The sequence below is a fragment of the Bos javanicus genome, chromosome 12 (assembly GCF_032452875.1).
Source record: "Bos javanicus breed banteng chromosome 12, ARS-OSU_banteng_1.0, whole genome shotgun sequence".
Taxonomy (NCBI): domain Eukaryota; kingdom Metazoa; phylum Chordata; class Mammalia; order Artiodactyla; family Bovidae; genus Bos; species Bos javanicus.
Genome location: NC_083879.1, coordinates 84,429,073 through 84,455,528, shown reverse-complemented (window position 1 = coordinate 84,455,528; position 26,456 = coordinate 84,429,073). Strand labels below are relative to the sequence as shown.

Genomic DNA, 26,456 nt, shown 5'->3' with positions numbered 1-26,456 from the left:
TCACACGCGCTGAGTCAAATGATTGCTTGCTCTCGGTTTATAATTCAAACCTGACCTTTGCAGAGAATGCTCTGAGGCCACATCCCAGTCATTTCCATCATTAATCAACATGAAGGGAGGTGAGGAATCAATTCTCTAGATTTCAGAGCCCAGCTGTTCTGGGACTAACCCCGTAAGAGCTGTGCAAAGCAGGCTGAAGATGAGCAATTGATGACTACTTCTGACTTTCTTTAAATCTCAGTTCCCAGGAACAGACACTGTATTTACTTTCCAGATGCAGTGTTGGTATCACTTAAAATGTTTTGAAATAAAATCTGAGAAACAAACAGCCAAGAAAAAGAAACAGGGAATCATAGGAAGAACCGTCAATAAAAGAGACCTTTGGAGACAGGATAGGGGTGGGGTGGGTGGGCTGGAGTGAAGCTCCTCTCGTGGATGCCTCAGGAACACATCCTCGGATGCGAAGGATCTCACAGGGCAGCAGCTGAGAGCTGGCAAGCATCCCCGGACACTGGAGAGGAATGTACAGATCCATGCAAAACCTGGGAGGGTGCAGGAAGGAGGGAGCAGGAGGAGACTGAGCAGGACCAGGCCTGCACCCGAGACAGCAGGTGGGGCTGGGGGGACCGAAGCAGGGGTCCGATCCCCCATCAGGAAGATTGTTCGGGACAGAGGGCTGGCATCAGAGGCTCCTGGAGAGCGCAGCAGCTCACCCGTGACCGGCTGAGGCTAAAAGGACTGAGAACCATGTGGACAGTTCCTGCTGCTGCTCTGTGTACCCCGGACAGGGACGCACGAACCCTAAAAAGGGCAGCTGCTGGGTGCTGGGCTGTGGGGATCGGATCGGAGCTTAATCCTAGGGCGAGGTCTGCTTTGCCTGTGGGGAGAGGGCCCGGGAAGACGTGAGGGAGGGCTCTGCGGTGGGAACGCCTCGGGGAAACGGGCAGCCACGAGGTGACACTGCTGAGTCCCACATGGCAGCTGGAGCCATCCTTGGGGCCTCTCCGCCCAGTACTGGCAGCTGAAGAATCGAGAAGGACCCCGGAGGAAGGTGGCCTTTACGTGCTTGATGCACTGAGTGACAGAGAAGGTCCCCAGCCAGGGGGGATGTTTAAGTGCCTTGAACACGCAGAGCCACAGAGAAGGAGCAGCCAAAAAGGATCATTTGAACACCAGCGGCCAGAGGCTGGAAGGAGGCTCCAGTCGGGTCACAGCTCCCGCGACCGAGGCAGATGGCGTCCCTGCACACTCGGTGCCGCCAGGGTCCCCGCGATCCAAGCAGGCGCGCCCACTCCACGCTCAGTCCCCACTGGCACAGAGCTGCCAGAGGCTTGGAAGAACCCTGAGAGCCCCGTGCTTCCCTCTTCCCTAGCCACCAGCTCCGCTGGGTGCCTGGTGCTGCCAGCGTCCCCGGGATCCAAGCAGGGGACCTCCAAGCTTGGTTCCAAGCAGGGGATCCAAGCAGCGCCCCCTCCACGCTCAGGCCCCGCTGGGGCAGACCCCGGTCCTCCAGGGCCGCCTCAGGAGGGAGCCCCAGTGGGTGACACAGGCAGCGGTGGACATAGAGCCACAACCGAAAGCCAACCGAAAGCTGGGGCAGCGCGGCCCAGAGGCCAGAGGCCTTCCCACCAGCTGTGCAAGCTGCAGTCCACACGATCAACGAGGCACACTCTGCCTGTCGAATACATAAAAGGACAAAGAGAGTTCCCGCAAAAGAAAACTCAGGAGCTCTGGCAGCCAGGGACGTCGGAGGCAAGAACACGCAGCAGCAGGACTAGATGAGAGTCCCCGCTGCCTCACAGCAGGTCCAGAGACCCGCGCGGAGCTGGAGGGTACCCTAGGAGCTGAAGGTGGACTCTGACTCACAGCGAGGGGAAGGACGCGGGCAGCCGAGAGCTGAGACAGACGTTTCCTCTTCTTCTTCATTTTGACTTGTTCTGTTTGGTTCTGGATTTTTTTATTCTTCTTTTTCTTTTTTTTCCTCTGTTGCTGCAGTTGTTGGTTTTATTAACACTAATAACTCTATTTAAGACTTTTTTTTTTAATCCCACTTTTTATTTCCTTTATATATTTTTGCCTCTCTGTTGGACTTTTGCAATTCTGTGGGTTTTTTTTTTTTTCTTCGAATTTTTCAAAATTTATTTTTAAACTATTTTTCGTCTGTTTTCTTACTGCTTTTTTCCTGCTGTAGATATTCTTTAATACATATAGACCTTTTTTATATACTCTATTTAACTTTGCTTTTCTATTCTCCCTTTCTTTTCCTATTTTTCTTTCTTTTTTTTCATCCTGTTTGTTAGTTTATTTTGTCTTCTCTGCTTTCTTCCCCAGTTGGCACCTTGCTTTGCTTTTGTTTTCTGGTTTGTGCTTTAGTTTTTTTTAATTGGCTGATATCATTTTTGGTTTCCTTTGCTTACTAGGTTAGTCTCTTGTACTTTATTTCCTTTGGACTGTTTTGGTTTTGTATGGGTGTGTGCATGTTCCATTATTTTTGTTATTATTTGCTTGATTTTGTACTCGCCATTTGTCTGGGGTTTATCTTTTGTTTCTTGTTTCTGTGTTAAGTCAGTTCAACCATGTCTGACTCTTTGCGACCCCACGGACTGTAGCCCGCCAGGCTCCTGCGTCCATGGGATTCTCCAGGGAAGCATACTGGAGAGGGTTTCCACTTCCGACTCCAGGGGATCTTCCCGACCCAGTGATTGAACCCACGTCTTTTATATCTGCTGCACTGGCAGGCGAGTTCTTCACTGCTAGTGCCTCGGTATGTTTGTTTTAATCCCCTTTAATGCCAAAACAAATGACTTGCGGAGTCTCGGTCCCCTGGCCAGAGACCGGGCCGGAGCCTCTGGAGTGGGAGCAGTGAGTCCCAGACCCTAGACTGCCAGGAACTCCCAACCCAGGGAGCATTGATTGGTGAGAACTTGGCAAAGGCCTCCACCTGTGTACACGAGCTGGCATCACCCAACTGCTGCCAGCACTCAGGGCAAGATGGTCCGCCTGAACAACAAGCAAGACAAGGACCCACACCCAACCGGCGGCGGGCAGGATTACCAGGGGCACCCAAAGCATAAGGCCTCACACAGCCCAGGATTACCAGGGACACCCAAAGCATAAGGCCTCACACAGCCCTACCCATCAGAGGGGGAAAAACCCCAAACTCACCTCCCCCCACCAGAATGCAAACACAGATCAAACCCAACCGGCGGTGGGCAGGATTACCAGGGACACCCAAAGCATAAGGCCTCACACAGCCCTACCCATCAGAGGGGGAAAAAACCCCCAAACTTACCTCCCCCCACCAGAATGCAAACACAGATCACTCCCAACATGAAGCCTACACGAAACACTGGTTCAACCGTACCATCACGGACAGAAGCCAAACGGAAGAAGGAACACGACCGTACAGCCTGGACAAAGGAGACTGACAAGGGATCCCTTTCCGAAATATACAAGCAGCTTACGCAACTCAGTAACCGAAAAACAAAAAACCCAATCAAAAAGTGGCCAAGAGACCTGAACAGACATTTCTCCAAAGAAGACATACAGATGGCTAATACACACATGAAAAGATGCTCAACATCAATCGTTATTAGAGAAAGGCATATCAAAACTACAATGAAATATCTCCTCACACCAGTCAGAATGGCCATCATCAAAAAACCCCACAAACAATGAATGCTGGAGAGGGTGCGAAGAAATGGGAACCCTCTTGCATTGTTGGTGGGAATGGAAAATAATACAGCCACTGTGGAGATTCCTCAAAAATTCCTCAAAAATACAGCCACTGTGGAGATTTCTCAAAAAACTGGGAGCAGAACTACCATAGGACCTAGCGACCCCACTACTTGGCATACACCCGGAGGAAAACGAAATTAAAGAACACACATGTACCCCAGTGCTCATTGCAGCGCAACTTACAAACGCTCAGGCATGGAAGCAACCTAGACGTCCATCAAGGGATGAATGGGTAAAGAAACTGTGGGACGTATATACAATAGAGTATTAGCCATAAAAAGGAACATATTTGAGCCATTCTACTGAGGTGGATGATCCTAGGCTCTATTATACAGAGTGAAGTAAGAAAGAGAAAAACAAATATCATATATTAATGCATATATATGGAATCCAGAAACGTGGTACCGACCAACATATTTACAGGACAACAGTAGAGACACAGACACAAAGAAGAGACTGGTGCGCACAGTGGGGGCGGAAGGAGAGGCGGGACGAATGGAGAGTCGCGTGGAAGCACGTACAGCAGCACGTGTGGCGTAGACGCCAGCGGGCATCTGCTGTACGACTCAAACCCGGGCTCTGCAGCAACCTAGAGGGGTGGGATGGGGTGGGAGCTGGGAGGGAGGTCCCAGAGGGAGGGGACACACGGATACCTATGGCTGACTCATGCGGAAGCCGTAGGTATATTGTGAAGCAACTTTCCTTCAATTAGAAATAAATAAGTTTGGTGGAAAAAAAGAAACCTTTAATGATGGAGACGTATTTTGGCCGTCTGATTTTGTGGAGAGTGTGCCATCTAGTGGTGGTTTTCTATAATGCAACTTACTGCTGCTGCTCAAAATGTCAGGACCCAGAGACATTTTTCCTGTGGTCGTTGTTTAAACCATCTGTCCAGGAAGATTCTAGGCAAAGTGTTACAAATATTGCTTTCATGCAGTTAAGCTATAAGATTTGATGTCTAGATCTGCTCCATTTCTATTCTATAAACAAGAGTCCTATCTGCTTGTTCTAGATACTGTTCCAATTATACAAACAAGAGAGCATTTTTAGGTGCATTTAACACTAAAATAAACCTCCATAAATTTTCATGTGAGACTCTGAAAACTTTTAGTTCCAAACCAGAGTCAAAGTTAAAAAAACAAAACAAAAACACTTCTGTAGCTTTAACTGCAGTAGCATAGCACTAGTTACAATAATCCTTTCTTCTCTTTGGAGTTCTGATCACATAGGGACATGTGATGAATCTTGGATAGGTCTTCAGCTTACAATTCCTGTTCCATGTTTATTTACATGTTTCATGTAGGTAACCAGTTGGTAGTAATAAAGAAAAGAGGCATTTTAAGGAGGCAGGTTTGCAAACGTTTGTAATGTTTGCTTTAAAGACTCACTATACATCATCAAAATCTCAAGACAAGTTGCATTATGGAATAAGCATTGAATAAGCAAAGGGACATTTAGATGGTAAAGTAGATGCTTACTTGTTCTACCTGATAATATATCAATATCTCTTAAAATCAGATAAGTATGTGTGATAATAATATTGTTTACATATAAACAATATGTAGTTTATTTATATATTGTTTATGTAACAATATATAGTTATATAAATATAGTGATATCCTTTACCTATGAATTCCTTAAGGAGGAAACTCAGAAAGATCATCAAATTGTGAAAGGTTAGAAAGCTAATAAGTTATTAATACTACTGATTGTGAGCAAGCCAAACAATTTACAAAACTCTAGTACTTAATGAATGTAATGACTAAGCAAGGACGATATACCCCCAATACAAATATAAGCTCCTCAAGGCTGACCAGGACTGTAAAGGCAAGAAAACCCACAAACGCTGTGACTGTTAAAAGACCCACAGGACACAAATCACAGAAATATCGGGATGTATAAGGCATTATAACTTGCAAAACTGCTGGTTTTATTATTAAAGAATACTCTGTCTGTGGAACTGTCATGGTACAAACGCTCCAATGGATATGTTTTATGAATCTGGAGTGGCAGTGTACATTTTTACTGAGGAATGTTGTTTTGCACTCGTTAGATATTTATAATTCATTTTAATAAAATAACTTCTTTGTTCAAGAGAGTTGAATTATTCATGATTTTGCTGAGCTCTTTCCTGTTGGGCCTTCTCACAAAGCAAGCCCTGACGTTTGACTTTCTAAATGGCCTCAGCGCTTCCAAGCTCTCTTTCGCAAAGAGAAACGGATGTTGGAACGGAGGTCAATAGAGAAACACTTGTTTTCTCCCACACGCTCTCACACTTCAAAAGAGGGGTCCAAACCATGGCCCAAGAGGCTGAATCGTGTCTTTGAATGCTGGACTAGACGGCTGCCTTTTGTTCCTCAGTGGCTCTGCGTCTGCAAGGCCAGGCACACGCGTGTACAAGCACGCACACACACGCGTGCAGACGCAGCACCTAACGCAACGCTCTGCCGCCAGCTTTGAGCCTTGCTGGCAGGAAAGATGAGGAATGCAAGCCACCAAGACTTTTCTTCCCCACAGGCTGCCCAGAACACCCCAACAGCCCCCAGTCGGATGCTTTCCCTCCTGTCTGAGACGCCCGATGCAGAAAAACAGAGAGTGATTCAAGACCGGGTTATCTCACTTCTGTTGTACTCACTTGGGTATAGACCTCCCTGTACCTCCAGATCTGATTTCTTCCTTTAGGAAATGAGGTGATTTGATAAAAAAATAAAAATGCCAGCGCACCTGTATGTTTGCTGTTGTTCAGTCGCTCAGTCGTGTCCGACTCTTTGTGACCCCGTGGACTGTGACATGCCACACTTCCCTGTCCTTCACCATCTCCTGGACTTTACTAAAACTCGTGTCCACTGAGTCGGTGATGCCATCCAGCCATCTCATCCTCTGCCGTCCCCTCCTCCTCCTGCCCTCAGTCTTTTCCAGAATCAGGGTCTTTTCCAATGAGTCAGCTCTTCGATCATGTGGCCAAAGTACTGGGGTTCGAATCTCTGTTTTTAAAATTGCTTTTGCCTGGGCTATGATTCTTCAGTATCAGTGCTTTCTTTTTCTTCCGAATTTCTCTTGTTTGGGGGACAGTAAATCTCCAAACCACCTCTCACTTTGAACAACAATTTTGCTAAGGCCTTCTTCACTTTAAGTCTCTATCAACATGATAAACGGGATCTGTACTGTTGGCTGTAATAGTTTCAAGGAAACCGAGTGAGTTGTCATTAAATAATTAAATAATGTAATTAAATAATCATCTAAGGGGGCCTTCAAATAAGGCCAGTTCATTCCTCGCCCCTGGGTGCACGCCCCACCTCCTTCCCCTCTGCAGCCGTGGTGACCACAGACGTGGTCCTGTCCCCGCCTGGACAGGTCTGGGGGTTCAGCTCCATGGAGACCCCAGGGGGCTGGAAAAGGCCCCTCTCTCAGTGCCGGCACTGGGCCCCTTCACCTCCCTGTCCGCTCAGCGTGGCCTTCAGCTCTCAGACGTGACCGGTTCTCTGGCCACGCTCCACCCTGCCGTGCGTGTGAGCTTAATTGCTCAGGCGTGTCTGCTTCTCTGCGACCCCACGGACTGTAGCCCACCAGGCTCCTCTGTCCATGATTCTCCAGGCAAGAACATGGAGTGGGTTGCTATGCCCTCCTCCAGGGGATCTTCCCCACCCAGGGATGGAACCCACGTCTCTTGACTCTCCTGCGTTGGCAGGCGGGTTCTTGACCACCATCCCCACCTGGGAGGCCCTCCTCCTCCTCCTCCTCATGCATCCTTTATTTTCTCTCACAAAAATTCTCATAAAATCACAAGCACATCATTCTTCTTAAAGCCGGCAACAGCCAGTTGTCAGGGGTCAGCGAATGTTTGAAGTTAACGCACAGCTTTATCAGAGCGCGGCCCCTCCTCGCTGCTCGGCCAGGAATTCACCACTGGGTTTGGACATGCCCACCCGACACCCTCTCCCCCCGGCTCCCCCACTCCTCGTCTGAGTGGGGTTCCCACTCCTTGCTGGCTCATTCTCATCCTCTCCAAGTGTGGACCCGTCCATGAAGGGAGACACACAGGGTCAGGTGGTCGGCAAAAACGCATACGTCGCCAAGTGACCCCTTGCACGGCCATCCTGTGAGCAAGGCCCCCTCCTTCTAACAAACACGGTCTGCCTCCCCTGCAGAAAGTCAGTGCCCCCAGCCTGTGTGCATGGTTCATCTGAAGCCATTATGTAACCTCATCTGTTCCTAATGCACCATAATTGCTCAAATACCATGTCCCATTATTTCAAAAGACAACCCCAAATTAGGAATTCATAACTGTTACATCCAAAATATCCAAGGGAACACAAATGCTTAGAAATGTGCTAATCCATTATTCTGATCTGAAAACTAGAAAAATATAAGATAATACACACACAACAAGCTTCACCTAAACACTCAATAAATGGTAATACACAGATAGTTCAAACCTAACAGTACATCCAATTATTCTCCTAAAAGAAGTCACCATTTCTTCTCTGAAAAATAAGAAGAAACTTTAAGACTGCTAAAACACAACCACAATTTGAGGGCAGAACTATCAAACTGAAAACACATAATCACTTACCGATGGGCATGTAAATTATTAAGGTGCAGTCCATACTTCTCTTCAGCAGATAAGCCGTCCATCAGCAGGTAGAAGATGAGAAAATTGCTCTGGCCAGGGGGCTGTGAAACGAGTCTGGATTTCTCTAGCATATACGTGAAGATTCTGGCTGGTTAAAGAAAAGAAGAGGAATTCTGTTAAATGGCATTATTAGTTTCAGCTCCGTACATTTACACGTATTAATCAGAAGAGACAAGAATGCAGCTTCCTTTCAAACAGACTTTTAAAAAAACAAAATAATAGACTTTGTTTTCAGAGAAATTTTTTAAGTCCAGAAAAATTAAGCAGAAATTACTGAGAGTTCCAATATATCCCTTCTCCCTTCCCTAATAAGTCGTTTCGCTTGTTATTAATATCTTGCATTAGAGTGGTGCATTTGTTAAAATGAATGAACCAAGTCTGATACACTATTATTGACGAAAGTCTGTAATTTATGTTGGTATTCACTCTTTGTGTTATACGGTTCTATGGGTTTTGAGAAACGTATGCATCATGTGTATAGATTGGATGGCTGAATGGCATCACCGACTCAATGGACTCATGAGTCTGAGCAAGCTCCGGGAGACAGTGAAGGACAGGGAGGCCTGGCGTGCTGCAGTCCTTGGGGTCGCAAGGAGCTGGGCACGACTGAGCCACTGAACGACGGTATGTCATGCGTGCACCCTTCCGGCATCATACACAACAGCTCCACGGCACTAAAAGTCACTGATAGGCCTGCTCCTCCCTCTGCCCAGCTCCCAGCAACCAGCGATCTCTGCACTGGCACTGTAATTTCGCCTCTTCCTGAATGTTATATGGTTGGAGTCACACAGTAAGAACCCTTTTCAGACTGCCTTCTCTCACATAATGATACGAAAGGGTACTTTTTCGTTTTTTCAAGGCTTTATAGCTCATTTTTTATTAGTGAATACTAGTCCACTGAATGAATGTACTACAGTTTATCCATTCACCTATTAAAAGACATCTTGGTTGCTTCCAGTTCTTGGGATGATGAATGAAGCAGTTATAAACATTCGTGTCTACACCATGTGGAGATGTAGTTTTCAACTCAGTTGAGTCAGTGCCAAGGAACATGCTTCATGGATCGTATGTCTTTCATAGAATAGAAATTTTTAATTGTAATGAAGTCTAGCTTATCAATTATTTCTTTTATGGATTGTAGATGATGAAATTCCATTTAAAGTAGGTGGGAAATGATGAAAGTATGTAGCATGGAAATGACAACCCTGGCGCTGCTTCAAAGAGGGCTGGGAATTCAGACTCTGGTGTTGGTCAGACCTTTTGACATATATTTGACATGTTGGAAATTCTGCTGTTTCTGGAGTATGCTTTTCATTTGCATCTAGGTTTATTCTTATCCGTGTGAATGGCAGAAAATAGTCACACATTTCAATTTTAGCTGCAATTGTAAATAACTATAGTTTTCCACTTTGAACCAAAAATTTCTGATCAATAATTTTTTTGGATCCTAACAGCAGTTTTAGGAAGGCAAATAAATTCAATTTCCCTACATTTGAACTATAAACAACTCATGTAATGAGTTTGCAACTAATTATTCTAGAGTCCAGTCTCTAAAAGCAAAAATGTGAGGTCTCCAAGCTTGTTTTTATACAGTGAATCTCAGGGAACCAATGCAATCACTTCTTCAGTGCTTTACACCTGTAAATTTTGTGAGTGGTCAATTTAGTCTCAGAATGATGATCAGTGCTTTAAAAGTCTCAAAATTCATAAATTTTATTAAGAAAACTTCTCTCACTGGACACCTTCTAGAAAGGTTGCCATGAGTGCATGAAGAAAGACTCTTTCAGAGTATCCCTTTAATTAGTGGTATTAAAGCCCCAAGGTGACAAAATTAGAAAGAGGTGGTATAATTTCTTTTCCATTTTTCCATAAGCATCGAATCAGTTGGTAAATTTCAAGTTCAGGTCTAAATTATTAAATTTTACTTTTCTTTCTTAAGCAAAATGCTGAAAACATGTTCCATTTGTTATCAATAGTATTGACCCTGAAGTAGCTAACTGCTAAAATCTGCACTCCTAGGAAATGAACTGTCAAGAGTTGTCCCTACTGTGGTTTTCTGTTCACTAACTAAAGACATCTCAGGTGGAAATGGAGGACCTTCATTCATCCTTCTGATCATCAAGCTTCTATCCTCAGAGGAAAGACTGACTTGATGCCCATTTGTTCAAGCCAACACACAAGCTTAATTTAAAGCAGCATTCCGAACTAATCAAATTCCGCATCATAGAACGACATCAATACACTTCGTCTTTCAAAAATGGAATAATTAGTAATCATCCTAGTTAGCTCATCTCCAGCAGTGAATAAAATTACTGTGGATTAGCAGAATTCTGATCAGTAGATTTTTAAAAAAATCCATCTTGAAGGAGCTTTTATATGGAAGAAAACACAAAACAACCAAAAATTCAAATTTTCATGAGACTCTACTATTCTTCCAAACAAGGGAAGTGCAGGACTTTCTGTTGTGCCTGAAATGACACTGGAAGGAAGAGGATAGGTTTTGGAGCCAGAAAGGTTTCTGACTCATTCATGCAAGTGACCATGAACAGAAAGTTCCTACTTATTTCTCGAGTTTTCAAGACGTGTATGTTTTAAAAAGTGTTTCATGTCAGAAACAGTCTTGACTGGAAATACGTCTGTGATCCTCCACATTTTCAGAACCCTATGTGAACATATCTCCCAGAAAGTTTCACAACTGAAAACATACATGTCAATATACACCTTGGCAGATTATATATAATATGCTGTGAAAGCGTCTTACAGATCTGGACGCATTTTTGATCAAGATGAAAGGAGATGGAGGTGAGAACACTCCCTCTCCTTCAAGAAGGAAGGAGCCCTTGGTGTTAAGGGAGCCACTGACTGAAGAAGGGTTTGGGCAACCTAGAAAGGTTATACTGTCAAATAAGTAATCAGAAGGGGAAGCCTGGGCTAAAAGCCAGGCTAGAATGTTATTTATTGATTAAAATTTCTTCAAATTAAGAAACAATCCTTACTTCACTGTAGCAGATGGTTCATAAAACTGATACTTGTATTTTTTATGTTACAATTTGTGTTTGAATGCCTGATCAAGGAGTTGGCATTATATCAAAGTATCAGCAATAGTATCAATAAAGGAAACATACAGCATCTGTCACCCTTAAATGAGTAAGATAGCATTCCCAGTATAATAAAATCACAAAGGGATGTGAGAGCTGGACCATAAAGAAGGCTGAGCGTCAAAAAACTGATGCTTTCGAATTATGTGCTGGAGACAAGTCTTGAGAGCCCCTTGGACTGCAAGGAGAACAAACCAGTCACTCCTAAAGGAAATCAACCCTGAATATGCATTGGACATACTGAAGCTGAAACTTCAGTAGTTTGGCCACCTGATGTGAAGAGCTGACCCACTGGAAAAGACCCTGATGCTGGGAAAGATGGAGGGCAAGAGGAGAAGGTACGACAGAGGATGGGGATGGCATCACCGACTCAATGGACATGAGTTTGAGCAAACTCAAGGAGACGGTGAAGGACAGGGGAGCCTGGTGTGCTGCAGCCCATGGGGTTGCAAAGAGTCGGACACAACTTAACAACTAAAGAACAACAACCACAATAAAAGCATTACAACTATTATATGTGTTCATAATTTAAGGACATTGCTGTTCAGTTGCTGAGCTGTGTTTGACTCTATAAAGCACAAAATGAACCTGTAACCTACATATATTTTACCTAATTTGAGGTGTAAAAACCTTACTCCGGTTTGATTAACTATTTTCGCAAATGCTTAAAATTCAGAAGGCTTTTACCTGGGACTAATTTGATAACTCAGCTCGCTTTAAAAACTATGTAAAGTGAGTTAAATTAATACCTTTTATATTTTTCATTCAGAAAAAGGGCTCTTGGTGATGAAGTTATTCAAAACTCAGAAGTCAGATCTTACAGCTCCTTGAAGCGTTCAGAGAGTGCCTGTTTTTGAGGTGATGATGATACTTTTTCTTAGACTGAAAATAGTTTTGAAAAGTAAAGACGAACACAATAGATCTGCCCTTAGTCTCTGTTGTGGGGTGAATCACGTCTCACACACAAAAGAAAACACTTAAGCACTGGGCCCTGTGACCGGTGACCCCTGGGCATGAGGTTCCATCTGAAAGCGGGTGCTGGCAGGTGCTCTCACGCCGAGACAAGGCCACACTGAGCAGGATGGGGTTTCCAGATCAGAGCAGCCTCTCCGGGCCTGGCATCTCACACTCACTCCACTTCATTCTCGTCCAAGCTCTGCCTGGTCTCAGCTCTAACTTCTCCATCCTACGAATAAGCCTAGAGCCTCTATGGGGTTTGATCCAGGTCATAGAAATAGGGACAGAGGTAGAACTGAGCCTGGGCCCAGGACTTGCGGAATCTGAGCTCAGAGTGAGACCATCAGCTTCAGCCCCTCTTTGGAATCCAACAAAGACTTGTAAACACTCAGAGCTGCCAATCCTGGGCTCACATTCCTTTGTGTGCATGCTCAGTTGTGAAGTGTCTGACTCTGTGCAACCCCATGGACTGCAGCCCGCAGAGGCTCCTCTGTCCGTAGGATTCTCCAGGCAAGAATACTGGAGGCGGTTGCCCTTTCCTACTCCTGGGGATCTTCCTGACCCAGGGATCGAACCTGTGTCTCCTGCATCAGCAGGTGGATTCCTTATCACTGCACCACCTGGGAAGCCCAGGTTCCTCAAGAGCTTTTCTAGTCCTTGTCCTCTGTTAGAGTTTCTTGTGTAACCTCCTTCCGCCCTTGATTCATCTGCTCACCATGTATCTACTGTCCACTGACTCTGCCAGATGCAGTGCCAGACCCTGCAGATGCGGTACACAGCGGTACATGGGGGTGGGGGCAGCAGGTCAGAAAGACACGTCTTAGCCCCTGGATGACCCTGCAGGCAGGATGCACTCCAACTGACTTCAAAGTGAACACCCAACACAACAGTATAAACAGAATTATCTAGTAAAACGTAGAATAACTGTTTTTTAAAACGATAAAATGGACAGAGTGGAATGGGTCCTAACCCAACATGACTGGTGTCTCGGTAAGAAGAAAAGAGACGCAGGAAGAACCCCCGTGACAAAGCAGAGCAGGACGATGTCTCTACAAGTCAAGTCTCAGCCAGAAGAATGAGGACAGACTCTCTCCCGGGAACCCGAGGTGGCTCAGTCCTGCTGCGCCTGGATGCTGGGCTTGCAGCCTCCAGAACTGTGCAGGATAGCTCTCCGCCAGGGCATGGTGCTCCGTTACAGCAGCTGCCGGTCACTGATGCCCTCATCTCCTCCTGTCGACCCTGTGTACCCTGTGCTGCCAGCACTGGGAGGCCACAGTGCTAACGAGCCACCCTTCTCGGCATCGGAAGATCTCATCAGTGTTAACACAGGGCACATATTTGGACCCAGAGAACACGGACGAGGGGGAAGGTCTGTAGCACCCTCTGGTCCAAGCTCCGCATCGCAGGTTGGACCATCTTTAGCATGCTAGCACCTGCTCTGCATCCTGCTTGAACTTTTGCCTGGGGTGGGAGAAAGCACAGTGTAGTCACGAGCAGGCTCCTTCTCTGGAACCTCGGCCAACTCTCTGCTGCACAAAGAATCCGCCTTTGTATTCAAGACGCTTTCCCCGTGGGGGGTGAATATTTGATGATACTCGTCACATCTCGCTCAAGTCTTCAGCTTTGCAGTGTACACTTTGAAGTTTCTTCAAAGTTCACTCCAAAGAAAGTGCCCTTGAACTCTCACTCTCCTAATAAGCATCCTCTGAACATTCCTCGTCTTCCTCTTAAACAGAGTAAAACTAAGATCTGAGCCCACAGACTGCTCCCGTTAGCCTCCCCCGACCTCTCATGTCCTAGGCATTACACGTCAATTAGTGTAGCCTCAACGAGCACCAACGTTATATGCTTCTTTATTTATTAGCAGTTGTACTATTCTTCAAATCAAAAAATACATATATGTATATATATATAAAACCACTTCAAAATCAATTTGCCACATTTTTAAAAGAGCACAGCAGGAGGCTGCCCAGCAAACATAGGCCACGGGACCTGAATGAAGGGTGATCCTCAGGAGAAGGGGATGGGGGGAGAACCACAGGGCAAGTGGAGCATGCGGGGCGCCCTGCCCTGTGGGAGCCTGGACCAGCACGTTCCTAAGAGGATGCGCTCAGCTGCAGGCCAGGCTGAGACTACACTGATGCCCTCAGCTCAGCACCTACGCCGGGCGCATCCCAGCATCTGGGAGTGCCTCTGGTTCGCCCGCAGGAGTACTTATCGTCCTCGAGTTACAGCCTGCAGCCCGGAAGGCGGTCTGACTGTGCGGCGGCTCTGCGGGGCTGCCGGTTCAGTAACACAAGGCTCCCCTCGAAAGCCTGCTTCTGTATGCTTTCTGTATGGCATACGCTAATTTTCTAAACTAACATGCCTGAAGAGGACATTTTAAACTCTATCCATAAAAAAAGTAAATGAAGTGAGGAATGGATAAGACCGTCAGAAGGACTTCCCGGGTGGCTCAGATGGTAAAGAGTCTGCCTGCAACGCGGCAGACCCAAGTTCGATCCCTGGGTCGGGAAGATCCCCTGGAGAAGGAAATGGCAACCCACTCCAGTATTCTTGCCTGGAGAATCCCATGGACAGAGGAGCCTGGTGGGCTATAGTCCGTGGGGTCGCAAAGAGTCGGACTCGACTGAGCAACTAAACAATGAGTCCGTCAGAAGCCACTTAGTGCGTCTCTGTCTTGGCCACGGGAATACTGACTCAAGAACAAGCTGCATCTCCTCCAAGGGAATCCTGTAGAAACCCTAGCGTCCAGCTGTAGTCGGGTTGGGTTAGAACCACTGCTTCCAGATGTCAGGGTCTGTCGGAACTGCCGGGGAATCCTGTTGAAGATTCCCAGTCGTGAGGTTCAGGGTGGATTATGAGACTGCAGTTCTAGCAAGCTCCCTGATTACACTGGGTACTTATCTTTGGGTCCCCTGGAGTGACAAGGGGCTGGAACATGGGGCCTCTGGAACCCCCCGAGCTCCCAGCTTCTGTGGCTCCAACCCCTGATGCCTGAAAAGGTCAGGAGGAATTAATGCTCCTAAATGAAGTGATCCCTTCACTTGGAGGGATGTTCTGACTGGGTTGTCACAAGCAAAGCTGTGAAAACAAGAGTCTGATGCTTAAGACATTTGTCCTCTGAGGTTTTCCTAAATTGTAGACCTTCAAGTAGAGCTCTTAGCAATGGATTAAAAAATCAAAAACAAAACAAAACAATTTTCCTATTGCAAAATTTAAACCTCTAACTTTAACAGCTAAAATTATCTTTTCCTACTCCTTTTATGCATTTTTTTAACCAAATTTCATTTAGCCATAATGGGATTTAGACATACGCTAACTGCAAAATACAGGCTTGTTGTTCTTTAGTCGCTAAGTTGTGTCCAACTAGGTGTGACCCATGGATGGTAGCCCGCTGGGCTCCTCTGTCTGTGGGATTTCCCAGGTAAGAATACTGGGAAGGGAGTGGGTTGCCATTCCCTTCTCCTTCTCCAGGGGATCCCGACCCAGGTATGGAAGCAGCATCTCCGCTACTGGCAGGTGGATTCTTTATCATCGAGACACCTGGGAAGCAGAGAATACAGGTTATTTGTTTCTAAACTTTGGTCAGAAGTGACCATCGTTTCCTGAAAGGAAGATAGGGTAATTCAAAATGCCAAATAAAATCGGTCTACTTAAAAGGTCATTACAATTAGCAATTGTTTTCATGCCGACCGCTGTTATAAAATTTTGAAAATTAATATTTCTTCCAAGTAGATTCAGGCACTCTATATACAGTTGTATTTATGTTACTAATTTGCATATATACTCTTTTGATTTGAAAGATATAAAATCATGTTTATTTTAAATTAGTTGGGTTTTAAACAGGAACCCCTAGTTTAAAATATACATTAAATATATAAATAAAATTAGAAACAGTTCAGTTTGGTTTAGTGGAGTGATTATTTTGATTTTTTGACTTGTTTTAATCCAATCATTTTAAAATACAGATTCACTGTTCTTAAAAATAGATTTCAATGTATGTTGCATGAAGGAATTATATACTCAAGTTATATTTTATTTTGATTATTTTAGTTTGTTTCTCTGTTTGGCAAGTGCGATTCATTTCAACTGGTTTTGGTTTGGTTTCATATCATACAGTTTGTACAAACACTGCTGTAAAAGGTTCACCTTACATTTCAGAAGAGTTTTCAATTTGCAATCATTTCAGAACTCATGACTCGACACCCTCGATGTGCACGCTGAGACACTACACACACACAAGTGCATGCGCACCATACACACACTGTATACAGACAGTACACACACACGCACGCATGCACACACATGTGCACACACACACATGCACGCACACACATGTACACATGCGTGCACACGTGTACACACATGTGCACACATGCACACATGTACGCATGTACACACACATGCACACACGCACGCACATGTGCACACACATATGTATGCACACACACGTACGCACATGCACACACACGCACACACGCGCGAACACATGCACACACACACACACATGCACACACACACGTGTGCACACATGCGTGCACACACGCAGGCACACACACGCACCTGTCACTGTTGCTGCCATGCTCAGTGTGTCTCTGGCCCCTTCCTGTAGCTCCTGAGGCCTCCTTGTTAATTGTACACTTACCTCCAGTTAAGTGCTTTTTCCTTTCACAGAACTGTAGCTCAAAATACTTTATGAAGCAGCTGGACAGGTCATTAAGAGTGGTCCTGGCATGTCCAAATGCTTCTAAGATGCTCATGACCTGTAGAAAAAGGGAAACAGTTACTGTGCTAATAATGTGCTTAAATAAAATGGGATGATTATAGCAAAGAGACAGGAACACTCCATCAGCTAAGAGGTCATCGACTGCCCATACGACACAATATTGCATTTTTAAGGTCACTCTTCCCTCAAGTGCAAACTGTTCATGTCCTTCGTCCCTACGGGTAACTAGTGGTAACAAGATAGTGATGCACAGAGCACACGACTGCTTTCCTCACACTACCCTCTCAGGGTAAGTGGAGGATGGCATTCTCTTCACACACACACATACATACACACACACACACCTGCACACACACACACAACTCAGCACGTACTGTTGGTTTTTTCCAACTTAAGAGTAAAAGTGCTTCAGTAGCTTTGGAAGGAGGAATTAAGAGTTAATATATGATCAGAATTTCTTTTAAACATAACATGTTCACTTACACATCTGTTTACAACCCGCTTTTTGACTGGCGAATAGGTACCATTCTGCACCCACCCCCCGGGTCACCCTCCCACACCCTGGTTTCACTCCACGCCAACCATTCTCCCCGTAGGAGCAGGAATTAGAATTCTAGATGAAGCCTTGGACCCAGTGTGTCTCATCGCAAGGTGCTACTACAGAGACAGCTGTTTGCAGCTTTAAAGTGTTGTTACCACAGACCCTCAGAAAACTCTGGCCTCTGAAATTCTCTCCTGACGTATATCCTTAAAAATTGACTATAGAACTAATGCTATTCTTTTCTCACAATTAATTGTACCTGTGATAATTAAAATGCTCAATATTCTCCAAGCCAGGCTTCAGCAATATGTGAACTGCGAACTTCCAGATGTTCAAGCTCGTTTTAGAAAAGGCAGAGGAATCAGAGATCAAATTGCCAACATCTGCTGGATCATTGAAAAAGCAAGAGAGTTCCAGAAAAACATCTATTTCTGCTTTATTGACAATGCCAAAGCCCTTGACTGTGTGGATCACAATAAACTGTGGAAAATTCTGAAAGAGCTGGGAATACCAGACCACATGACCTGCCTCTTGAGAAATCTGTATGCAGGTCAGGAAGCAACAGTTCGAATTGGACATGGAACAACAGACTGGTTCCAAATAGGAAAAGGAGAATGTCAAGGCTGTATATTTTCACCCTGCTTATTTAACTTATACGCAGAGTACATCATGAGAAATGCTGGGCTGGAAGAAGCACGAGCTGGTATCAAGATTGCCAGGAGAAATATCAATATCCTCAGATATGCAGATGACGCCACCCTTATGGCAGAAAGTGAAGAACTAAAGAGCCTCTTGATGAAAGTGAAAGAGGAAAGTGAAAAGGTTGGCTTAAAACTCAACATTGAGAAAACTAGGATCATGGCATCTGGTTCCATCACTTCATGGCAAATAGATGGGGAAACAGTGGAAACAGTGTCAGACTTAATTTTTCTGGGCTCCAAAATCCCTGCAGATGGTGACTGCAGCCGTGAAATTAAAAGATGCTTACTTCTTAAGGAAAGTTATGACCAACCTAGCTGCTAAGTCACTTCAGTCGTGTCCGACTCTGTGCGACCCCATAGAGGGCAGCCCACCAGGCCTCCCCCCTCCCTGGGATTCTCCAGGCAAGAACACTGGAGTGGGTTGCCATTTCCTTCTCCAATGCATGAAAGTGAAAAGTGAAAGTGAAGTCCCTCAGTCATGTCTGACCCTCAGAGACCCCATGGACTGTGCCTTCCAGGCTTCTCCATCTATGGGATTTCCCAGGCAAGAGCACTGGAGTGAGGTGCCATCGCCTTCTCTGATGACCAACCTAGACAGCATATTAAAAAGCAGAGACATTACTTTGCCAACAAAGGTCCATCTAGTCAAGGCTATGGTTTTTCCAGTGGTCATGTATGGATGTGAGAGTTGGACTGTGAAGAAAGCTGAGAGCTGAAGAATTTATGCTTTTGGACTGTGGTGTTGGAGAAGACTCTTGAGAGTCCCTTGGACTGCAAGGAGGTCCAACCAGTCCATCCTAAAGGAGGTGTTCATTGGAAGGACTGATGTGGAAGCTGAAACTGCAATACTTTGGCCACCTGATGCTAAGAACTGACTCATTGGAAAAGGCCCTGATGCTGGGAGGGATTGGGGGCAGGAGGAGAAGGGGAGGACAGAGGATGAGATGGTTGGATGGCATCACCGACTCAATGGACATGGGTTTGAGTAAACTCCGCAAGTTGGTGATGGACAGGGAGGCCTGGCGTGCTGCAGTCCATGGGGTCGCAAAGAGTCAGACACAACTGAGTGACTGAACTGAACTGCGATAAAGAAGATGACCAAGCAATGCTCCCGAAAGAATGAAAAGCTGGAAGGTTCAAAAGTATTTTTCTGGATCTTTCAAGATGTGCATGCCTGCTCAGTTGTATCCAACTCTTTGTGACCCCATGGTCTGTAACCCACCAGGGTTCTCTCTGTCCATGGGATTCTCCAAGCAAGAATACTGAGTAGGTTGCCATACCCTCCTGCATGGGATCTTCCCGACTCAGGTATCGAACCCCCGTCTCTTGTGTCTCCTGCATCGGCAGGTGGATTCTTTCCCACCACACCCACCAGGGAAGCCATCTTTCAAGGTACTGACAAGCTACATGCAGTTCCTCCATCAGCCACAAGAGGGCCACAATAACACCTTATTGATACACCGAGTGGTGGTTCCAATTTCTGATGACAGTATAAGAATTTTATTCTAAATTTTAAAATTTTGCAGCTCCTCTTTAACTTTCTGGATACTGCTCTACTAAGGCATTCAATTCACCTGGAAGTATTTTATATTGTGAAAGATTACAAAACAACATTAATTCTAATCACAGGTCTAAGTACTAAATAAATGTTGGGCAAACAGTGAAATATATGAAAGTGTCTGTTTTTGAAGTTTGAACTTTTGGAGAGAAACAATTAATCCTTACACAAACTCTGTGATTTAGGTCTCTTTGCTGATGCTAAGTCGCGTCAGTCGTATCCGACTCTCTGCGACCCCATAGACAGCAGCCCACCAGGCTCTCCGTCCCTGGGATTCTCCAGGCAAGAACACTGGAGTGGGTTGCCATTTCCTTCTCCAATGCATGAAAGTGAAAAGTGAAAGTGAAGTCGCTCAGTCGTGTCCAACTCCTAGCGACCCCATGGACTGCAGCCTACCAGGCCCCTCTGTCCATGGGATTTTCCAGGCAAGAGTACTTTATAATAACCTAAATTTAAAGATCACAACAGTGCGTTGTTAGCAGTAATAGCAGAAATATTTCTGAAAAATAATTTGAAAGAATACTTATGATGGTCCTATATTTTCCCTTTTCCCCAACAACTTAATATGAAATAAATATATAGCAAGATTATACTGTAATTATATCACATTTAAACCTTTATAGTAGTTCCTTCAAATAATCGTTTTAAAACTCATAAAAAAGAATCTAATAAAATTTTTAAAGTGTTTTTTGGCTTCTAGTTACATTGGCATCGGAGAAGGCAATGGCACCCCACTCCAGTACTCTTGCCTGGAAAATCCCATGGACAGAGGAGCCTGGTAGGCTGCAGTCCATGGGGTCGCTGAGCAACTGAGCGACTTCACTTTCACTTTTCACTTTCATGCATTGGAGAAGGAAATGGCAACCCACTCCAGTGTTCTTGCCTGGAGAATCCCAGGGACAGGGGAGCCTGGTGGGCTGCCTCTATGGGGTCACACAGAGTCGGACACGACTGAAGTGACTTAGCATAGCATAGCATAGCATAGCATAGCATACATTGGCATTGTACCTGCTAATACACTAATTTTTATTATAATAGAAAATGAATATAAAAGGTAATTAATGACATGCACCTAGAAAGGAAGTGTGCTGCTGCTGCTGCTGCTGCTAAGTCGCTTCAGTCGTGTCTGACTCTGTGCGACCCCATAGATGGCAGCCCACCAGGCTCCCCCCTCCCTGGGATTCTCCAGGCAAGAACACTGGAGTGGGTTGCCATTTCCTTATAGGGTAAATAATTCAGTGCATGTGCCTTGGAATAAGAGACACCTGCCCTCAGACTCCAACTCTGATAATGACAAATGCTATAACCTTGAGCAAGTTTTGTAAATTTCCAAACCTCATTTCTTTTATTCTAAATAGAACAACTCAGTGATGATCAGAGTCCAGTGTACGAAGTGTTCAGCCTGGTGCCTGTAACATGGTAAGTATTCAACAAACAGCAGAATTTATTTTTGCTTTTGTTAATAATAGTAGAGAACAATTATATTGCACATTATATTGTACTGACTATGTGCCAGGAACCATATATATATATATATACACACACACACACAATTATATATACACATACATGAATGTACATTTATATGTATATCTGTACATGTATGTCATTATATGTAAAATTATATATAACTGTAAATACATACATACATACATATGTATGACTGTATATGCATGTATGTGTTTATTACATCTTTTAATCCTCACAACTAGAGTCTCCATTTTATAGAAAAGGAAACTGACAAATCTAGAAAATTTCCCAAGATTGAAAACTTATAAATAGTGGAGCTGGGATTAAAACCTGAGTGATGTCTTGGGTCGGTGTGTTTAGTCACTGTAACAGAGTAACAGTAAAGATATACAAGTGACGAGAGCCGCTGAGCAAAATATAAACATATGCATGTCTTCACTGTGCACGGCTGACCCGTGATTCAAGAGTGAACTGAAGCAGTGAGTGGTATTGTTTCATCTTTTATCATCCTCCTGGCCAATAGGTGGCACCAAACAAATGTGTTAAGAGAAACACTGCAAAAAAAAAAAAGAAAAGCAAATTGATACTGCTCTGCTACTGCTACTGCTGCTAGGTCTCTTCAGTCGTGTCTGACTCTGTGCAACCCCATAGAAGGCAGCCCACCAGGCTCCCCCGTCCCTGGGATTCTCCAGGCCAGAACACTGGAGTGGGTTGCCATTTCCTTCTCCAATGCATGAAAGTGAAAAGGGAAAGTGAAGTCGCTCAGTCGTGTCCGACTCTTCACGACCCCATGGACTGCAGCCCACCAGGCTCCTCCGTCCATGGGATGTTCTGCTACTCAACTTTAAAACAAAATAATGAGAAGACTGTGTCATAATAAAACTTTAAATAAAAATACAGGCAAGGGGAAATACGTATTTCCTCAGTACTCACTGACTCACATTTTATTGGCATGATTTGTTCCTATTTATATTGGATTTTTTTCTATAAAATGTTTGTAGTTCTGCCATTAAAAGCTGTGCCATATTATTATGGTAGTAGGTAACCAATTGGCCTTTCTAAAAGTAAAGACTTGTACCCTCCTCAATAAAAGATAATGGCTTAATCAGGGCGACCCCATCACTCTGCTCTGTGCAAAGAGTTGCTCAATAAATGTTGATTTAAGGAACTTAAATGGGATTGAATGTCTCAAAGTTGAAACTCATTTGGACCAGAATTAGTGAAGAAAAGTCCCAGGCAATGGTGTTTTTTCCCAAAACATGAATTTCATGTGCCAATAAACCTACCGGCGTGGAAAGTCCCTGTTTCCACAGCTTGAAGTTCAAATACAGGGACTAGAAACAACTGCTCTTCTAGCTGATCTCAGCGGTTTTGAAGTTGCCAAGGGAAACACAAGCCATGTCTATAGCGACAGGACTCAAAGCCACACTACTTTTCCCAGGTTGGCCCAAAATGTCAGATTACTTTGAGCTGTGCTGTAGAATTATGCATGTGCCTAGTGTACAGATCAAGCGTAATAAATGGCTGTGAGTTAACGTCGTGAAGGAACACATATGATACCACAGATACACTGCAGAGGGATTTATAGTATGTTTTTTGTAAAGTGAAAAACTGAGAAGAGCTTCTCCTTATAATCTGATCAACATGCTAACAGAACTTGCTAGAACAGTGTGAAGACAAGAGAATCAGACTACTTCAGGGGTCTCCTTGAATACACTGAATTTTACTATGTGAAATTGGACCCCTCTCTGAGCTGCCAACAGGCTCTCAATCAGCTTTCAGTGATTCCCTACAAAAGATGCTTATCTGGTCAATCCCCACAGATATATCCTATGTACACCCCAAACTGTCTCTTTATTAGTAAAAGTAAGCAACTCTAATTATATTACATATTTTCAGCTCAACTGTTCTGAGTGAATACAAAAGAGAATGTCCACGGTATATTAAAATACACACAAGAAAACAAAGCTCAACCTCAACAGTGTTCATTTGCACAGAGCCTCCATCTTTTTTCCTTTATTTTCACAAATTTTGACCAACTTATGGTTAAAGTGAAGTCAAAGTCACTCAGTCACGTCCGACTCTTTGTGACTCCACGGACTTTAGCCCACCAGGCTCCTCTGTGGGATTCTCCAGGCAAGAATACTTTCCCTTCTCCAGGGGACCTTCCCGACCCAGGGGTGGAACCTAGGTCTCCTGCATTGCAGGCCGATTCTTTACCATCTGAGCCACCAGGGAAGTCCTATGGTTCAACTTAAAGCCTATGAAGATGTCTCCCCTTCTATTTGCAATCAGGTTTTTCCGATCCCATCATAGTCTCTAACTGAAACCAGTGACTTACATGCTTAAATTTGGAATCGAATATAGGCCTGCTGGAGCCAGACCTGCAGGTGAGGTGTCTCATTATCTGCTTGCTGGCTTCAGACTTTCCAGATCCTCTTTCTCCACTAAAATAAGACAGAAAAAATATACGTTTACTATTTTGGCAAATATAGTAAAAAAGGAACCAGACAGTAATTCTCAGACGCAAAGAAGGTAAGCTAACTTTCAATGAGAACATGCCATCGTCTGACTTTCCCACTTGGTTCACTCATTAGTGAAAATGCAGAAAGCTGCGCGGTAGGGAAGACAATCTAGGGAAGCTACACATCAGCACAAACACCAGTCTTGAAAGAAGAAAGAAAACGCCTCAACCGAGCATCACCAGATCCCTGCGGTCCCTGATTTGCTCTTCATTTCTTGACCCTTGAATGAAAAAAATGTTTTTTTTTTCTGAGTAACGAGTTGATACATGGCATCATTAGCCTTTAAAGATGTCCCAAAGGAATACTAGTTCTGCGGAAAATAAACAAATCTTACTATTGATAGAAGAACAATCCCATGAGCAAGGGCATGTAGAAACAAGCAATTTCTTCACTGATGGAACATGCTTGGCACTGGGAGCTCTATAATTGGCAGGTTCCCAAAAGATGTCATTGGCTCTTCAGAGCTTCACTAAGAACCACAATTTTTGACAAGAATTAAGTGCATTCAGTGAGAGTTTAGTTACGGCCGTGGATTTGTGACAGTCATTTTAGGCTGGGGGTACCTCCGAAAGCCCCCTGAGGTGAGCCGCAGTGGATGAGCATGGTTGTGAGTGTGGGCAGGGGGCACTCAGGCTCCGGAGCGAGGCTGTTGGACTCACATCCCAGGGAGACCCCACACTAGGGAGCTAACCCTTCTAACACTCAGCCCTTGACACATAAAATGACAGCAATAACACTGGTTATAGTAACACGCATCCTACAACATCACTAAAGCGATGGACAAGATAACACGTGGACGGTACCTAGGGGAGGGCCTGACACCAGCAACTCTCAAAAATATTGGTTGTTATCACTGTCAACACAACTACACACTCCTTGCCATCTCCCTTTTTTTTTTTTTAAGTTTCCCTTTTTGTCTAAGCAAGACCAGGACCAGGAAACCCAATAGATAAAGCAGATAAAAGCAGCATTTCTTGGCTCAAGAATGCCAGGGTCCCCTAACTCCCACTTGGGGGACCCTTCAGAGCAGGTATAAAACCACCACTCGCAGCTATTTTGAAACCACATGACCAGCGTCTGCCACACGCCGGTCTGACCGTCCATGGGACTCTGATGGGGTTAATAATATAAAAGTATATACAGAAGTGCTTATTTACAGATTTAATGTTACTTGGGTTCTTTCCAGGGTTCCCTCTTCACTCTTTGATCTCGCTCTGACTCAGGCTGTGCAAAGCTTTATTTACATGTTCAGTCTTCAACTGATGCTATTGAGGATAACTATGCAAAGACAGGGGTATTCATGGATGTCTCCCTCTCAAGGAGGTGTAGCCTGATATACAACATAATTCTCAACTGTGCTTTGATACCTAAATATTTATTTAATTCTCTATCAGTACACACTCACATTTCACCCTTACTTCTTACGATACACTTTTTTTTTTCGCTCCAATGTAAATGACCCTCCTGAGCATCTTGACATTTAGGAGCTAACACTGCCATTGCATTCCAATAAAAATGACTTCGGGTGTATAATTCTGGTGACATGAGCCAAGGTAAATGCCTAGAAGCAGCTGGGAAATTTCACCTCTGCAAGCTGCTGCATGGTGTCTCGCTCAGCACCACATTTTGGAGAAAGGTGGAATACTAGTCGCGCGCGCCCTTCTTTCCCTGTGTTTTCTAAGGTTTGAAAGCAAGGCGCTCTGGTTCTAAGACATAAATCTTCAAAATGAACTGAGCTTCAGGTTAAGTTTGTTGAAATATTCCAGCCACATCCGGGGCCGTTTGTAATAACAAAGATGTTTCTCCTCTGTAGCGAGTCAAGTGTACCCCCTGCAAAGACTTACAGGGACACAAACCGATGAGGAAGTCAATAAACATAAAGCAGAAGAAATGTGGACAGGTTTACTGCCAAGCTCCCGGGGCACAGCCGAGCCTGGGGCTGGGGCGGGTGAAGGGCTCACCTGAGGACGAAACACTGAGGTCTCCGCTCCTGGAAAAGCTGGTGGAAGGCTCTCTCCGCGCAGCAGAAAATGTGAGGCGGCAGGGAGGGGTTGGGCTGCCCAGTGCTGCTCAGGTACAGCTCAGAGACCTGGAGAACAGGGCCGGCACCTCTGTCAAAAGGATTCAGGGTCCTTTGCCCCACGAAGACACTGATACATTTCCAATACACAAAAGCACATAAATCTCTAATCTTGAGTCTCACTTGTAAACACAAACCATTTGTGCAATGATGCCCTCCTCAGCACATTTTAAGCATCTCTAATGGTGGTTCCGTCTGGTCAAAGCTATGGTTTTTCCAGTGGTCGTGTATGGATGTGAGAGTTGGACTATAAAGAAAGCTAAGCACCGAAGGATTGATGCTTTTGAACTGTGGTGTTGGAGAAGACTCTTGAGAGTCCCTTAGACTGCAAAGGGATCCAACCAGTCCATCTTAAAGGAGATCAGTCCTGGTTGTTCTTTGGAAGGACTGATGTTGAAGCTGAAACTCCAATATTTTGGCCACCTG

General features: G+C 44.7%; 1 protein-coding gene across 3 annotated transcripts in view; it reads right to left on the bottom strand.

Moving 5' to 3' along the window:
• Window positions 1–26,456, bottom strand: part of MYO16 (myosin XVI) — a 517,433-nt gene that overhangs the window by 231,902 nt on the left and 259,075 nt on the right. For all 3 annotated transcript variants that reach the window (XM_061435364.1, XM_061435363.1, XM_061435362.1), the window contains exons 13-16: window positions 25,912–26,039; window positions 23,767–23,872; window positions 17,075–17,192; window positions 8,312–8,459 (exon numbers count right to left, since the gene is read on the bottom strand). In XM_061435364.1, the coding sequence (XP_061291348.1) occupies window positions 8,312–8,459; window positions 17,075–17,192; window positions 23,767–23,872; window positions 25,912–26,039 (500 nt within the window). The remainder of the gene's footprint in view (window positions 1–8,311; window positions 8,460–17,074; window positions 17,193–23,766; window positions 23,873–25,911; window positions 26,040–26,456) is intronic.